An 18,160-nucleotide genomic window follows, 5' to 3' on the forward strand; every position below is an offset into this window, starting at 1 on the left:
TTTTATAGACTGTAAGGTCCCCAAACTAAGTTTGGCTGCTGTAGCAGGAAAGTGACACAGAAGACACATAAACTAGTAGCCATGACTATGTTCCAGTACAACTTTATGTAGAGACAGGCTGGGGGCCATATATGGCATAGAGCTTGTAGTGTTGCCAACCTACGATCAAGAGTTTTTCTCCTCACCATATCTGATTTAACCAGCCTTTATTACTTTAACATAGGCAGATATCCAAGTGGAGCAAAACCGGCAGCACTTTTATGAACTGTCTCTTGAATATGTATGTAAGCTTCAGGAAATCCAGGAAAGAAAGAAGTTTGAATTTGTGGAACCTGTAAGTATCCTAGAAGGTCATTCTGCTATGAGATTTTTGTGGTGTAATAGAAATGCTTTTCCTTCTAGATCGAATTTACTATTGATGGGGGGCCATGGTGCATATATGTGAAACACAAGACATCATAAATTGTAAAGGGTGGACACATCACCACGAAGTCAAGGAATCACCTACAAATTAGTGGTTCTCAGCCTTCCTTGCACAGCAACATGTAGTGAATAGTATTTTTCAAGCACTCCACAATCACGTGCAATTTCTGCCACCCTATTGTAGGCCCACTCTTTAAGGAAAACCCCTGTGAAAGAAATGTTAGGATGGGAGAGACAGTGGTACTGTTGATAGATAATCTTACCTCTACTCGAGTTTGTTCTGCAGCAAGTATACCAATCCAAATTTTGATACTTTGAACAATTATTTGTAACAAATTATTTCTAACGCAACTCAGTGCTTATGACCACCAAAGTTAAGAACCAGCATGTGGAGCATTTGAAACTATTTTGTGAGTTACTCTGGCAGTTCTTTAAACTTATTTTAGAGACCTGTGATTTGTGTTGGTGTTTGTATAGATGTATTCTAACAGTTTTAGTTCTTTATATATTTTATATAAAGATATTATTATATATTATTATATATATAATATATATTATATATTATATATAAATATATAAATATAAAAAATATATATACATAAATACACACACACATATATATGTGCATATATATATAACATATACAGACACGTGAATATATGTAAAGGTAATTTATACTGTGGGTTTCAGTGAAAAAAAACAAGAAATACTGGAATTCATGATTCTCAAGATTAATTTTGATGTAGGTGTTTTTGCATGTGCTTTCTTAAGAAAACAGTTTTACTGAGATAGAATTTACATCCCATACCATTATCCATTCTATGTGTGATTGAGAAACAAAAAAAAATACCCAAGTAATGATTAAATTAAAATCGGCATTCATGGAAGCAATGGTCTACTTAGAGTGATAGAATTAACCTAATTTAAACAATTAGAGAAGAATTCATCTCCATAAAGCTTTCTTTTATGTGAAATACTCATAATGACCTGCATTTACTGAGTATTTACAATGCTCATTGTTCAAGTCATTGTTTTAATATTTCACCATGCTCATGTGTTTATTCCACACACTAACTCCATAAGGAGATATTTTCAGTATCCCACTAAGCAAATAAGGAAATAGAAATACAGAAAGTTTCAGTAATTTGTCCAAGGTCTCGTAACATAGCTGAAGTTGGGGATTGACCCCTGCTGGCCACTTGATGTTAGAATCCCAGATTCCTAACCATTAAGCTGTGTTGACATAAAGAAAATGAATTTCAGGATTTCCATAATTCCTACCCCAAATCACTTTTACTCACTTTAAATTTATTCACATGTTGGGCAGAAGTAGGTGCCCTGTAATCAAGAGGGGCATGTTGAGATAGGCAGAGGGAGAAGCAGGCTTCTTGTGGGGAGCCCGATGTGGGATTCAGTCGGGACTCCACCCTGGGCTGAAAGCAGGTGCTCAATTGCTGAGCCACCCAAGAGTCCCAAGAATTCAGAGCTAATTTTCACCCTGTCTCAGTCCATCTCTGCCCCAGTCACTGAACATCTGTAGACAAAAGAGAGAAATTGTACTGTGTTGGGCGCCATTGGAGAGAGCCATTAGCTCTTTGATTCTGTGATTTCACTTTCATTATAGATTCTGTTGACCTATGGTGGTAAGATTTCAATAATAAATGAATATAGAGATTCTCTTGACTATAAAAAGAACAAATAGGTGATGTAGAATTCTATTTCTCCAGTGTAGTGTACTTTAAAACCTATTTAATGGCTCTGATATTTAAGGAAAAAATCACAAACCTTTCATCTTGTAAAAGGACAAATTAATAAATAATATGTAGTTAGATTTAGTTAAATTCTGATGACTTTTAATTATTTTACTTCAGTAGAATCACAGTGGGATGGGATGGGATGGGATGGGGGGGAATACATAGCTGTTTTTATTCTTTTTTTTCCTCCTACTTTTTTTTTTTTGTGTGTGTGTGTGTGTATGCTAATATCATTTTTTCCCCCTTTGTCTTAGATGCTGTCGTTTTTTCAGGGAATGTTTACTTTCTATCATCAGGGCCATGAACTTGCCAAAGACTTCAATCACTACAAAATGGAACTACAGATCAACATTCAGAATGTAAGGAAATGAAAGCTTTCTGATATAAGAAGATGTTTGAGATGTGTATTTTCATTTTGTTATATAAAAAGCCTTAAACCGGGGGGGGGGGGGGGGGGGTGCCTGGGTGGCTCAGTTGGTTAAGCATCTGCCTTCAGCTCAGGTCATGATCTCAGGGTCCTGGGATGGAGCCCCAGGTTGGGCTCCCTGCTCAGCGGGGAATCTGTTCCTCCCTCTGCCCCTCTGCCCCTCTTCATCCTCCTCCTTAAAAAAAAAGAATAAAAGAAAAGGCTTAAACTGAGCTGTGGCTGAGCTGTTGGTGTTGAGAAACTGAGGCTACGTTGCCACCTTCTGGTCGGTTCTCAGTGTAACAAACTGCTCTTCAATTAGGTGAGGCTCAGGAACTCTGCCACCTGGTGGCTCTTTTTTTTGGATGACGAATATGTTTTAAGAACTTATTTTTCTTTCAGAAAAGTCACTAGGTATATGTTTCTAATCAAGAGTCACATGATTTATTTTTATTATTTTTTCCAGTTTTATTGAGATTTAATTGATACGCAGTCCTGTAGGAGTTTGAGCTGTACGGCGTATTGACTTGACACACATAGTGCAAAATGATTACTGCAGTGAGTTTAGTTAATGTCTGTCACTGCATATAGTTACAGAAAATGTTTTTTCTCACGATGAGAACTTTTAGGATATACTCTTAGTAACTTTTATATGTCCTATAGCAGTGTTAATTGGGACATATGCTGCACTTGTAGGGATGGTTGTGAGGAGAGACTTTGTCACATGACTTTCAGTTTTCATGTGGAGAACGAACAAAAGAACACTCTGCTTTAGATTTAAGCCATTTTGATTTTAACCTCAATTTCTTTTACATTTTACCTAAAAGTCTTACTTGATTTTTAATCCCAGCTAGGCTTATGGTTCAAGAGGAGTTTCTTCCCTGTGTTTATGCATACTTATTAATGTATTAATTTCACAGTTGCTGTGGGTCTATATTATTTTCCTGGAAAATTATGCTTTCAAAGAGGTCTTGGATAAAGAGATTTAGGAGAGCTTTATTAAATAGTGTAATGTAGATGATTTTGATCAGAAGGTGATGGATGTTTTTCCTCTCAACCCTTAAGTTGACTTTGGAAGTATACTCATTGAAACTCTTTTTATGTTTAGTATAATCTTAGGCCTTATTAGAAAAAGAGTGAGTAAGTTTTGAGACAAATGCATTCTAGCTCATACTGAAAGAAGTACAAAGGATGGGACTCTGTGCTGTTGGCTGCCTGACTTTCAATTTGATATCATCTTAGAGGTTGAGGAGAAATGGTTTTTGTGTAGATTTTATTTCTCCGTTTGTTGTATAGTTCCCTACATTTGGAAATGTAGGTAATGAAATCTCTCTCTCTCTCTCTCTCTCTCTCTCTCAGTGATTCAAGTGTCAATTTGTATTTGTAGGTTATTTGGATGTTGAGCTGGTTTAAATAACTAAAAGAGTAACTATCCCCACTCACACATCCTACTACCAGTGACTATAATGTAACAATTTTTAAAAAATATTAATGTTTGTATATGTATAGATTTGTTCTAATTTAAAAAATGTCTCTGTAGGTAGTACAATAGTCTAATGTTGCTATGATTTTTCAGAATACTTTTGCAGATGGCAGAACAGGTTTGTAAAAAGAACACTATATAGTTAGTTTAGAAGATTAATTATACTCTTGATTTTTTCCTCTACCAACTGGCTGTATAACTTGTGGAAATTTACTTCTGTCTGGATATCATCTGTCAACTGCAGAGCTGGCCTGGATGAGAACTTTCAGGCAGAACTGGTTCCATAATTTGTGGGGCCAGTGTAAGATGGAGAGGCAGGGCCCTTATTTAAATATGAAGAATTTCAAGACCATGACAGTAGAGCATTAAACCAAGTGCATGACCTTTTGAGCACAAGGTCCTTTGTGGTTGTGCAGGCTACGTGCCTGTGAAGCTGGCTGTGCCTCGGTGTTTGGGGTGAGGGTAGGGATTCATCAGAGTCTTCTGGGAGCTTAAGCGAAGCAATCCCTGCGTAGCTTGCTTGTGGATGGAAGTGCTTTTGTAACACACCTGTGTGATAAAAGGGATATAGTTACCGTATATACACCCAAATGATTCCGAGAGATTGAATATTTCAATGTAAATGAGCAGTGCTCAGTCATGAAATATTATAAGCAAAACCTAAAAACAAGCTATCGCTTAAAATGGTCCATAAAGTAACTTGGTTAATATCCTTACTGCATTCAGAAGTTAACCTATGCTTTTGCTAATAAGAGTCATTTCCCATAGAAAAATGGGCAAAGAACAGTTGGTGGAAAATTTTTCTGTATCCTATGGAACTCAAGGATTGTCACCAGTAAACTGCCCTAAAATCTCTTCTCTAAATATTCATCTCTTCATTTTGTTGTTTCTGAGGTTGCTCCAGAACCTCCTCTTTCCACCCATCTGCAGTTTTGAGAACGCCTGATCAAGGTGTCTTTGCTATTCCTTTTTGCTCTTAGCTAATTCTTTTCCCTTCAAAAAATGCCAGCACCTTTGAAACACATGCCACTCACTCTGTGGTACCTGCTGTACTTGAGTGTTGCTGTACTTTGCTCATTTCTTGGCCATTTCTCTAATTCCCTGATATCAGCTTTTATAAGGGAAAATGCTGGCTATGTAAAACTACAAATTACAAAAATCCCAGTTATGTGTTATTTTTATGTGATGTATATTTATGTATTTAAGGAAACAGACCCAAATATTAAAACCAAATCTTAGCGTTAACTATCTGTGTACTATAATGCTATGGATAATTTTGGTCAGCTTTTAAGTATTTGTAGTAAAAATCCCAGCAAGATCATTTTGTAATCAGAAAAAAGGTAAAAGTTATTTAAAAATAAAAACAACCTATTTTTCTCCATCTGGTTTCACCTTTTTTGTTGTAAAAATGGTAACACCTCTTTTCTTTTTTTGAAAGCAATTTATTCCTCATCTACTTTCCATAATCCAGAGTAATGCATGGAAAGCAAAACAGAGCAAGATGGCTTTTAGAAAATAGATTTTCAAGAAAAATATAAATTGCTTCAAAATTGAAGGATATTTTAAAAAACTAAATTTAAACTTTTGTTATCTTTATCCCCAGAGAAATGTGGGGAAAGAGAGACTAGAATAGAATTCTTCCTAGAAGGAAATATAATGTGAGAAATCTTAGAATTCATGAAGAATCCCCAGAAAATCTTAAGAATAGTTAAAATTTTAAGAATATGCCCAAATATTTTTGTTACAGTGTTGTGAGAAAAGTAGAACACTAAAACAATAAACTATGTTTTTTTTAAGGGATTGGAAGTGATTGTGTAAAAATGCATAAGTCCTTATTTATGAGGTATAGATTTAATGTCACTTTTCATCACTTTTAAACCTTTTCCTGGAACGCCTGGGTGGCTAAGCGGTTGAGCGTCTGCCTTCAGCTCAGGGCATGATCCCGTGGTCCCGGGATCGAGTTCCACGTTGGGCTCCCTGCATGGAGCCTGCTTCTCCTTCTGCCTATGTCTCTGCCAATCTCTCTCTGTGTCTCTCATAAGTAAATAAATAAAATCTTAAAAAAAATTAAACCTTTTCCTTCTGCCCCCAAAACAAGACTGTACTTTTCCCTCTTTCTGTTTTATAATGTTGTGGGTTAGTTTTTATATTCTGAAAAAAAAATTAAAAATATACTTTCTCTTCCAATCAGATTTAAGACAATGAGCTATTAGTTTGGTATTGAAGACTTTCCTTTATCCTTTGATACGGAATGACTGTGACTTTTCAGTGACTTAATTGTCATAGTAGTTGTAGTGGTAATGTCACCTAAATTTATTTTCTTATCATTTGTCAGGGATTACTTGTGTGCTTTATTTGGATTATGCACATGTAGTTTTCATAAGTCCTATGATGTAGATTTTTTATTCCTGTTTTACAGATGAGGTCAATGAGGAGAGTAACTTCTTTTTGTCATACTGCTTTAAGATCAGGGCCAGGATGGGAACTTGGGCAGACTCCCTCCAAAGGACCATGGTGTTGGTTTCAGATTCTGTGCTGGGATATAAGTGGGTCATCTACGGTGTGTCTGGGGTCAGTAAATATAGCAGCTGGAGAACATCTTGATAGGGCCATCTGCTTGCCTAGACCTTAGCTACATGTGGGTGACATGGGAGTCTCTTTAATGGTAAGAACTCAGATTGAGACCTTCAGTTCACCTCCACCTCTCAACAGTTCTAAATTGAGTTTCCCTCATCCCCATGGAAAGTACCTGATACAGGATTTAGACTTACCATCTATTCACCTGGGGTCCGTTGCCTACCATTCCTTTTCCTGCCACCTTGCTCTGTGTGGGGCACTTGAAGGGCAATATAGGGATTATAGTGAGGGTGTGTGTGTGTGTGTGCGTGTGTGTGTCTAGGGCCTTACCCCTTTTCTGTTACATTATTTTTGCAAGGTTACTAAAGCAGGGCTGCATGGGGCCCACCCTGATATTTTACAGCTGTTTTATAAAACCTTTTTCATATTTTTGATTATACTTTGCCTGTGTTTTCTCTCTGAATGACGTCATGGGGCCAGGATGGGAGAACTTAGAATGGCTATCTGTACTTGGAATCAGCCTTTGCCCTCTGCCTTTAAGGCTTTATTTCTGGCTATGACATTGTGAAAAGCTCCTTCTCTCTCTCTTCTTCCTTTTTCCCTTAATATGGGAGTGAGCCTGTGCTAATAATCCTGACCCACCGGTTTCCAGACAAAGTCAAATGTGTCTGAATTCCGGCTAAGTCCCCGAATTGAATCCTCCTTCTCCCAAATAGGTGATGCAATAAAATATTTAATTTGTAAGGCTTAATTTAAAATTGGTTTATTTGGAAATTTATTTAGGAAAGCATGCAACTAAAGGAATTTCCTTTTCTTTCCTTTTTTTTTTTTTTTTTTAAACTGGTAATGGATGGCATTATACTATCTCAGAGGTTATTTTGAGGATTAAAGCACCAAAAATGTTTTCAGTAGTGCCAGCCACAGTGTAAACACTCTAATGGTCACTTATTGTAGCATTTACAGTCTAACATTATTATTAGTTGATGGTATCTTAATATACACCTGGAATTTAGAATTAGAGATTGCTAGGCTCTAGCCATTCTATTATTTATGTTCAAATTTAAAAATATGTGATTTTCACTTGTATTCATAATTTACCTAAAATGATAAAATCTTCCCCCTCCCTTCCAGGTGCAGAGTTAGACACATCTGAGGAAGTTAGACAGTGAGGGCAGGTGGTACTCCATGGAGGTGGTTGGTATTCCATGGAGGGGTCTGCAGCAGAAAAAGTAGGGGTGGGGGTGGGGGTGGGGAGGGTATAAAAGTAGCCTGCAGAAGAGGTGGCTGAGTATTTGGAAGGTTGGTTACATTGAGCAGATGCATTAATTTGAAGGAATAAGTAAATTGAGAATAACAGGAGCTATATTTCTCACTATATGGAAAGAAATGTACGATATTGGGAAAGGAGGAGTGCCCGGGGGGCTCATTTGGTTAGGTGACTGACTCCTGATTTTAGCTTAGGCCATGGTCTCAGGGTTGTGAGATTGAACACTGTGTCAGGCTCCCTGCTGAGTGAGGAGTCTGCATGAGATCTCTCTCTTCCTCTCCTTCTACCCCTCCTCCTGTTTGTGCTCTCTTGCTCTCTGTCTCTCTCAAATAAATCAATAAATCTTCAAAATCAGTAAGAAAGAAACTGAAAGTATAGAAAGAAACTGAAAGTATTGGATTGGGAATAGATTTACTGGTATGAGCATGTGGATTTTTCAATATGGGGAGATATAGAAGTGTATATGTATGTGTGTTCAAAAATATGAATGTGAACATATACATACATCCATGTGGTTTTTCTGTCTCCCAAGAACACTCAAGAATATGCCCAAATATTTTTGTATGCTTCTGTGTGTCAGAAGCAGTAGCATCCCTTTAACTGTGACACATTGTGTTCAGGTTTTGGTTTCTAAATACTACACTCCACTAGAAGGAATAAGGGCTTCTTAAGGGAGAATGGTTGATTCTAGTACTGGGACAGAGAAAGTATAAGATGAACCCAGGACTCCTTTTTATATCAGAAAGTAAGGAATTACTCAATTAGGGGGCATGTCAAAAGATACCAGATTCAGCCAGAAGGGGCCCCTGCTGCTCAAATAGGACAGTTTGAGCATTAATATAAATAATGAGAGTATTGAGTACAAGGCATCAGATTAACAGGAATATATTTGTGTGTGCAGGCATGTGTTCCTGTGCGTTGCTGGCATCTCTACATACAGGGCATGCACATATATATATATATGTGTGTGTGTGTGTGTGTGTATGTACACATATACCTCGCTCTATTGTGCTTTGCTTTTTTGAGCTTTATGGATACTGTGTTTTTTACAAATTGAAGGTTTATGGCAATCTATGTCACAGAAGTCTCTTGGTATTATTTTTAGAATAGCAGTTACTTACTTTGTGTCCCTGTCTCACATTTTGGTAATTCTTGTGATATTTCAAACTTTTTCTTATTGTTACATTTGCAATTGTGATCAGTGATCTTTGATGTTATATCATAATTGTTTCGGCGTGCCACAAACTGTGCCCATATGTGATAGTGAACTTAATCGGTAAATGTGTGTGTTCTGACTGCTTCACTGACCAGCTATCCCACACCCCCATCTTTGTCCCTCTCCTTGGGCCTCCCTAGTCTCTGAGACACAGCGGTACTGAGATTAGGGCAGTGAATAGCCCTATCATGGCCTTTAAGTGGTCATGTGAGAATAATAAGAGTCACACAGTAAATCAAAAGCTAGAAATGAATAAGCTTAATGAGGAAGACATACCAGATAGGCTGAAACCTAGGCCTTTTGCACAACAGTTGTGAGTGCAAAGAAAAAGTTCTTGAAGGAGATGAGAAGTGCTACTCCAGTGAATACACGAATTATAAGAAAGCAAAACAGCCTTATTGGTAATATGAGCAGAGTTTGAGTGATCTGCATAGAAGATCACACCAGCCACAACATTCCCTTAAGCCAAAGCCTAATCTAGAGCAAGGCCCTAAGTCTCTTCAGTTCTGTGAAGGCTGAGAGAGGTGAAAAAGCTCCAGAAGAAGAGTTGGCAGCTGGTAGAGGTTGGTTTATGAGGTTTTAAGGAAGAATCTGTCTCCGTAAAAGAAGAGTGTAAGATAAAGTAGCACATGCTGATGGAGAAGCTGCAGCAAGTTCTCCAGAAGGCCCAGCTAAGATAATTCATGAAGGTGGCCTCAGTACAGAGCAGATTTCCAATGTGGATAATGTCTGGTTTCAAAGGACAGGCTGACTCTCTTGTTAGGGGCTAACACAGGAAGTGACTTGAAGTTGCAGCTAGTGCTCATCTACCATTCTAAAAATCTTAGGACCCTTAAGAATTAGGCTAAATCTACTTTACCTGTGCTCTGTAAATAGAACAACAAAGCCTGGATGGCAGCATATCTATATACAGCATGGTTTACTGAATATTTTAGGCCTGTTGAGACCTAGATGCCACTGAGAACATTTGTGATTCATGGGAAGAGGTGAAAATATCAACCTAAGCAGGAGATCAGAAGGAGCTGATTCTGCTCTCAAGGATGACTTTGAAGAGGTTCAAGACTTCAGTGGAGGAAATAATTGGAGATGGGGTGGAGATAGCGAAAGAACCAGAATTAGACTAAAGCTGGGCCTGAATTGCTGCAATCTCATGATAAAATTTGAATAGATGAGTTGCTTTTTATGCATGAGCAAAGAAAGTGGTTTCTTCAGAGAGAAACTACTCCTAGTGAAGATGCTGTGAAGATTGGTGAAAATGTCAACAAAGAAGTTAGAATATTCCATAAATTTATTTTTTTTAATATTTTTTAAAATTTTTATTTATTTATGATAGTCACAGAGAGAGAGAGAGAGACGCAGAGACACAGGCAGAGGGAGAAGCAGGCTCCATGCACCGGGAGCCCAACGTGGGATTCGATCCCGGGTCTCCAGGATCGCGCCCTGGGCCAAAGGCAGGCGCCAAACCTCTGCGCCATCCAGGGATCCCATTATTCCATAAATTTAATTGATAAAACAGCAGCAGGGTTTGGGAAGATTGAGTCCAGTTTGAAAATAAGTGCTATTGTAAGTAAAATGCTACCAGATATCATTGTTGTCTTATTTCAAGTCGCTGCCGCAGCCACCTTGAGCAGTCAGCAGCTACTAGCATCACATCAAGACCCTCTACCAGAAAATGATTATGACTGGAAGCTCAGATGATGTTAGGATTTTTTTTAGCAATATAATATTTCTTGAAGTATGTACATTTTTAAGACATAATTCTATTGTGCCTTTAATAGACCACAGTATAGTGTAGATGTAACTTTTTTAAAAAAGATTTTATTTATTTATTCATGAGAGATAGACGGGGTGGGTGCAGAGACACAGGCAGAGGGAGAAGCAGGCTCCATGTAGGGAGCCTGATGCGGGACTCGATCCCAGGACTCCAGGATCATGCCCTGGGCTGAAGGCAGGCACTCAACCACTGAGCCACCCAGGGATCCCAGACATAACTTTTATGTATACTAGGAAGCCCAAAAATTCGCTTGACTTGCTTAATTGCAATATTTATTTTATTGCAGTGGCCTGGAACTGAACCCACACTCTCTCTGAAGTATTTGTATGTAAAACTATTATACAGACACACACAGACACACATTCAGAAAGACGTGAGGGTTGGGAGGAATCTAAGCAAAGTGACAAAGGTGAATAAATAAAATCAGTATAATCAGTATTAAAATGGGGACAAGAAATCCTGGAGGCATGAGAAACAGGCAGGCAAGAGGGAACTGGCTATTAACAAATGAGTTCCATCCTCCTTGCAATCCTGCATTTTGTTCTAGTACATAAATTTTTTAACTCTCAGCTTGTGCTTAAAATACGCTTCTGCAGTTAAGTTTTCCCCTTTGCAATCCACATTTATCAGACTCTCGTTCCCCTAAAAAATGTATACATTCTACCATTTTTCTGTTCTAGACCCTTGGTAACCCCTTTCATTGTAGGGAGGAGAGGAGAGGGATTTCAATAAAATTTTTTTTTATCTCCGCTTCTGCACAGTTTCACATCAGCAGTTTTTTGGTGTTAATACAATTATTTTAGAGTGTGGATAAGAGAAATGTCCAGAAGCTGGGTGGTGCTGACTCATCATGTTGGCCTTGGTAATTTCGTCACTTTACCTTACATATATGTTTCCAGGGTAGCCGTTTGACAGAGATACTGGCATGCTAAGTCTCCTGGGTTTCAGAAATGTGATTTGTTTCTTCAGTATCAAAGATATTATTTGTACATGAGATTCTTATTCCTCTCTTTATCTGAGAAGAAATGTCATTCCAAGTGCAATTGCCATGACCTGCACAAAATGACCTCATATTACTAGTTGGCAGAGAAGAATTAAGTTTTTCGGGTTCTGAGTACTTAATACTGCTGGTATAATAATACTGAGTCAGGTTTGTGCAAAAGAAAGACTTCCCAGATATTTTATGACCTACTTTTTTTTAAAATCTAAGATTTAGTATTATTGTGAGACGAGGTAGGAGTTCTTATGTTGATTAACACAAGCATTCTTGGTGTTCAAAAGCTTTGAGAGTAAATAATCTCCAGTTATCTAAGCTTAGACTCTTCTGTTAGCTATTTTACCACTATTTTTTTTCTTTGAACGGGAATCTTAAAGAGACAAACTGGAAAGGAGGGTATATTTCAAGAAGTTTATAGAAAAATCCTACAAATTTAATTATAGTTATCCAGAAACTTACAAATGGACATGAAAAAACTCATATGAGAACTTAAAACTTAGATGTGTTTATAATCTATTTCAGACACGAAATCGTTTTGAAGGAACGAGGTCAGAAGTGGAAGAGCTTATGAACAAAATCAGACAGAACCCCAAGGACCACAAACGAGCAAGTCAGTTCACGGCAGAAGGCTACCTGTATGTACAGGAAAAAAGTAAGAGGATCTCCAGCAGTGATGAATGACTAATGAAACGTCATTTTAAAACTCGTACTGTAATTACTCTATTTTCAGAATAATTATTTCTACCACTTCTTTTGCCCCCTCCTGTCCTAGAAGGTCAGTTTTGTATTGTGGGGGAAAACACATTCCTGCTCTAGGGAGGGGCCAGTGAAATTAGGAACTCAGGGAGCACCCTACTTTTCAGATGTACCTCGGAATTCTGCATCACACTTTGCTAAAACTTGTTTATGAGGATGCCAGAACTTGGTGTAAGGCTGAAAGTGAGGCAAAGTATTTTTCCTCCTTTCCCTTCATCCCTCCCATCCTTATCACCTACACACACACATATGCACATTCATATACATATGCACACCCTCCCCCTCCCACCGCCCTCCTTCCCATGTTAACGTCAGGAGGGCACATACTCCTCCTATTCCTTCATATCATTTCTTTCCACGCCAATCTGAGATCATTTGTTCTTGCTAAAATTATCAGGGTGATTGCAGATGGCTATAAAAAATATTCCTAGGTGGCATTCTAACTTCTCTCAGAATTTTTAGTGTTGCACTCAGTGAATAGGTGGTGTATAGAGTGTCCTGGTTTTGAAAATTAAGGTACCTAAAGATTCTTTAAAACTTTTGACAATTTGTTATTATATTAACTGTTCAACTCTTAAACTTTAGTTCGTCAACTGTAGAACCTGAGTTACTATTTAGTAGAAAGGAGAATGTGAAAATGTTTATGTGTTTACTGTTTTCCTGCCTTGCCACCCTTGACTGTAGTCAGGGCACTTCACAATTTTTATTAGTGTGGCTGACTTACAGGATTTTCAAACTGACTACTTTAGTTGGAGAGAGTACTTGTGGAATAGCTGTGGGATATCTGTGCTTCAGAATGAAGTTAATGCATATACAGTTGGCAGAATGGTGGTTCTATTTCCATTTGCCATTATTCAGTCTGGGCTACCATAGTCTTCATGTCTCATGAAGAGGAATTACATGGCAAGCGGAACTCTGAATTTTTCCGATGCTTTAGCTTTTTTATCTCAGTTTGTTCATTGAACTTGAAAGAACTGAATTAACATGTAGGGTAGAGACATAGGAAGGATAGAATTTTTGTATTATATGCCCAGTGAAAATCAAAGGAAACTTTAATTTGTAGATTCATAACGTTTCTCAACTTACTGTCTTTGAAAGGAATTGGGCTGAAAGTAGTTGGAAAAATAGAATGAAAACAGTAGTGGCAAAATTCTCCTCTTGTTAACTGTATGCCAGACACTGTGCTAAGCTTTTTATACACCTTGCCTCATTTAATCCTTTAAAAAACTTTCTGAAGTGTATAGTACTATTATTACCCCATTTACCATTGAGAAAATGGAAGCACCATTGAGAAAATGGGGAGAAATAATGTCCTCTAGATCACGCAGGTCCTGAATGCTGAGATTGTCCATCTATGTCATGCTCTCTAGGCTATTATCTGGAGCATGGATGGCTGTGAAAAGCCTATGTATTTGGGTCAGGTGGGATCTGGGAAATGATGGTGGCTTAATGAGTGGGAAGACTTTGATATTTGGAACCAGAAACTCAAACTTGAGGTTAGGCTTTGTCATTTCTTGGGCATTTGGTCTAAGCTTAAGTTTTCTTAAACTGAAGAGATGGTAATGCACCATCCCCCCACCTCAAAGTTTTTTCTTAGTGTTGAATGAAATATCTGCACAATACGTTTTGAACCATAGAATAGGATACAAGTGCTAGCTATTCATAACACACACACCAGTGGTCCCTGAATTCTGGTCTTCGCACTCCTGGTGGCCTGAGCTGAGATTTACTGTGGTCTAGTAACACCTTTCATCTCCCACTGGCCCCAAGACAATGTGCGAAGCTTTTCTTAAAGCTCGGTGGATCCTTTTGAATGAGCCCTTTTCTCCCTCCTAAGCTTGTCCTTCTTGAATTTTAGGTATAGAAGGTTTGTTTGTTTACAGGTAAAATGATGGTGATAAAAGATGCTAGTTGCTTTCTTCTTCTTCTTCTTCTTCTTCTTCTTCTTCTTCTTCTTCTTCTTCTTCTTCTTCTTTTTTAAGTCTTGGTAAAAGACAACATTGTCAGCCTCTGTTGGGAGTAACTTTTGTTATGATTGGATTTTACTGGCATATGAAACTAGATTGCTAGGTACTCCTGACATGGACCATTCTCTTCTAAGAGCTCTGGTGCTGACAATACTGACTTTATATGAAGTAAAAAGAAGTTCTTCTTCTTCTTTTTTTTAAAGATTTATTTATTTATTTATTCATGATAGACATAGAGAGAGAGAGAGGGAAAGACACAGAAGAAGCAGGCTCCATGCTGGGAGCCTGACGCAGGACTCGATTCCGGGACTCCAGGATGGTGCCCTGGGCTAAAGGCAGACGCTAAACCACTGAGCCACCCAGGAATCCCCCGTAAAAAGAAGTTCTGAGAATGTTCTGGTCACTGTGAATAGCTCACCTCTCTATTCTTCATCTTGCATTTTAAAGTTCAGCTTTACCATCATTAGTAAGGGCAGCTGCCTACCAAAGTGCTATAGTGGACTTAATGCTCTCTTAGATGCTAGACTAGATGCTTTTTCTCAGCATTGTGATTCTATGATTGTATTGTTTTTGAGAGGCCAGAACTGAATCCAAAACCAACATATACATTGAATGGAATTCTTGAAACCCTTGTGAGCTCTTACTACCTGGAAATAAAAAATATAGCTCATAATTAAGAGATTTTTTTTAGGTGTGAGATAGCAGTCCAGCAAACCATTTGAAAAGTATGTCTTCAGCTCTTTGCTTTGCTGCTGAAAAGTATTGAATCTTCTCTGAAATGATCTCTCTGAGCCTACTTATTTTTTTTTTTAAATTGGAATCAACAATGTTGGTCGTTTGTTTCCTTGAGCTGTATTAGTTGCTGTTTATTGGGCTTTTCCTCTTTAGTAATATATTTGAAACTCTGCATATCTGCTTATTTATGAGGAAAAACATAAAGTTCTATTTCTTGTTCAAGGGCCCGCTCCGTTTGGTTCCAGTTGGGTCAAACACTACTGCATGTATCGGAAAGCAGCCAAGAAGTTCAACATAATCCCATTTGAGCATAGATCTGGGGGAAAACTTGTAAGTATTTGATTATATATTATGTATTCTATGTGAGGCAGTTTTTGAGGCTGACATCTTAATGGTGTTTTTATTCACTAATGATAAATACATTATATTTTGGTTTTAGGATTAAGGTCTTTGTTTTCTTTTATTTCTAAATAAAATAGGCCACTAAACAACAATGTTTGTGGTTTTTGAATTGTATGTATGGATTTTAATGGTCAGGACTAGAATCCTTTTATTTCACCATTATTGGAGGATAAAGTGAACCCCTACAATGAGCTCACAACTCAGTGTTCAGTCAGATCGATATTTGCGTGGATCTGATGTGCACACATGTGTTCACAGTCTGAAAACATGATACATGACAATCTGTAATGAATTTTACTGTTTTCCATTTAGACTTACAAAGTTCTCACTTAGGCAGTTGCTAGTTAGTTAACTACTCCTCCCACAGAAATAAATAGCAAAACAACACATGATAGCAAGAAGATTTCAGGAATTGGCTGTGTAGGAAAAATGATCGCTCTTTGGGTTTTAAATAGAAACTGTAGCTCATAGCAATAATCAGTAGTCTGGAGGAGGCAAAACTCTTCCACCAATATTGAACATAATGGGTAACACATTAAAAAAAAGCGGAAGTCATTGCTTGCTGGGTGGATGGGCATGATTTTGCCTAGGTGAATACAGAATTAACTCAAGTTCACTTCTATTTATATATACTTTGCATCTTCCTGAAAAATATTTAAAGCAACTTATAATACAAACATAGATTTATAATGATGAAAATAGACATGGAAAATCAAGGCCATGGAAAAGAGGAGTAAGTGAGGAGGATATCAATCTTAAAGGCTGTTGGGGATAAGATTGAGCATGAGATTTGCATGTGAGATTCCTGTCAGGACTAACTCAAATGCTAAGACGTGTCTGCTTAGTGATGTCTCTCTATTTAACCACCGCATAATAAAAACATTTCAGAATATAATGACTGTGACATTTTGAATATTGGCATGTTTGAATGTTTGTTTAGTATTACTTGGAGATTCTCCTGTTTTAGTAAATATAAGAATGTTCTAAAAGTAGGTACTCAAAGTTCTTATAGTTCTTTACTCAGAACTATAACTATAACTATATTGCATCTGTTTCCATTGGATGGTTTAGTGAGGTAAAATAGTACTGTATTAAAACAAATAAAGTAAATATAAATTCAGGGTGATCCACTCCAGAAACAAAATCCACATTGATTGACTGGTTCTAACTTTCGATGATCACAATAGCTACTCTAGGGCCTTATGATATACCTTTTAGGTAGATTCATATGGAATTAAAGTTTTTATAGGTAAAGAAGGTCACATATTGCCTTTTACATATGGTTTAACAATATGAATTAAACAAAACTATTCGTTCAAAAAGAGCGCAATAAGAGAATAACATGTTCTGGCATGTGGAAACTATATTGTTAATCTACCTTTTAAAATTAGTGCTTATGAGGTCTGGTTTAATGTTACTGTAATCAAAGCAAGATCCAGAAAACCTTAAGGAAAAGAGCATGACAAAAATGATTAAGATTATAAATAGGGGTGCCTGGGTGCCTCAGTCAGTTAAGCATCGGCCTTTGGCTCAGGTCTTGATCTCAGGGTCCTGGGATGGTGCCCTGCATCAGGCTCCCTGATTAGTGAGGAGTCTGCTTCTCCTTTTGCCCCTCATCCTGCTCCTGCTTTCTCTTTCTTTCTCTCAAACAAATAAATAAAATCTTTTTTTTTTTTAAAGATTTTATTTATTTATTCATGAAAGACACAAAGAGAGAGAGAGGTGGAGACACAGGCAGAGGAAGAAGCAGGCTCCATGCAGGGAGCCTGATGTGGGACTCGATCCCAGATCTCCAGGATCACGCCCTGGGCCGAAGGCGGTGCTAAACCACTGAGCCACCAGGGCTGCTGTAAATAAAATCTTTTAAAAAAAGATTGTAAGTAGTGTTTAAACAAACTTGTTTGAAAGAGAATAAAATAAGGGGACTTAAAATCTTGAACCTTGGCCCCACCCTCCCCAATATAGGGTTCTTTGGTGTGTCTATGCTTATATTGTAGTTTTTGAGAATATTTAAAATGATTGTTTGCAGGGGGATGGAGAGGTGTTCTTTTTGAAAGAATGTACCAAGAGGCATACTGACTCCATTGACAGAAGGTTCTGTTTTGATGTAGAAGCTGCTGACCGGTAAGTTATTAGAATTATTGTGCTTAATGAAAGAGTCTTATAAAAATTATTTTAAAAAGTGGAAGTTAATTGAAACTTGAAAAAGAGATTTCCTTGGCCTGAAAGAATGTTATCTTGTTACATTTCCAGGCTTTGTATTCACTTTGACCGGTTTAGGCTTTGTCTCTGTGCTTAGCTATAGAGTAATAGCTTGATCTTGGCTGGAGTTTGGAGTCCTTCTAATGAGTAATTAAAAAATTACCTTGGAGCATTTCATTGTTGACATAGGCCTAATTGTGG

General features: G+C 37.6%; 1 protein-coding gene across 9 annotated transcripts in view; it reads left to right on the forward strand.

Annotated features, from left to right (window-relative positions):
- The window catches only part of ARHGAP10 (Rho GTPase activating protein 10), a 326,786-nt gene that overhangs the window by 139,237 nt on the left and 169,389 nt on the right, over nucleotides 1-18,160 (forward strand). For all 9 annotated transcript variants that reach the window (XR_013350990.1, XM_077846305.1, XM_077846304.1 and 6 more), the window contains 5 exons: nucleotides 224-334; nucleotides 2,432-2,536; nucleotides 12,420-12,549; nucleotides 15,579-15,685; nucleotides 17,787-17,881. Coding sequence is in view for 8 of the 9 variants with exons in the window: in XM_077846305.1 (XP_077702431.1) it covers nucleotides 224-334; nucleotides 2,432-2,536; nucleotides 12,420-12,549; nucleotides 15,579-15,685; nucleotides 17,787-17,881 (548 nt within the window). In the remaining variant the exon portion in view is untranslated. The remainder of the gene's footprint in view (nucleotides 1-223; nucleotides 335-2,431; nucleotides 2,537-12,419; nucleotides 12,550-15,578; nucleotides 15,686-17,786; nucleotides 17,882-18,160) is intronic.

Source organism: Canis aureus, chromosome 13, assembly GCF_053574225.1.
Source record: "Canis aureus isolate CA01 chromosome 13, VMU_Caureus_v.1.0, whole genome shotgun sequence".
Classification (NCBI taxonomy): domain Eukaryota; kingdom Metazoa; phylum Chordata; class Mammalia; order Carnivora; family Canidae; genus Canis; species Canis aureus.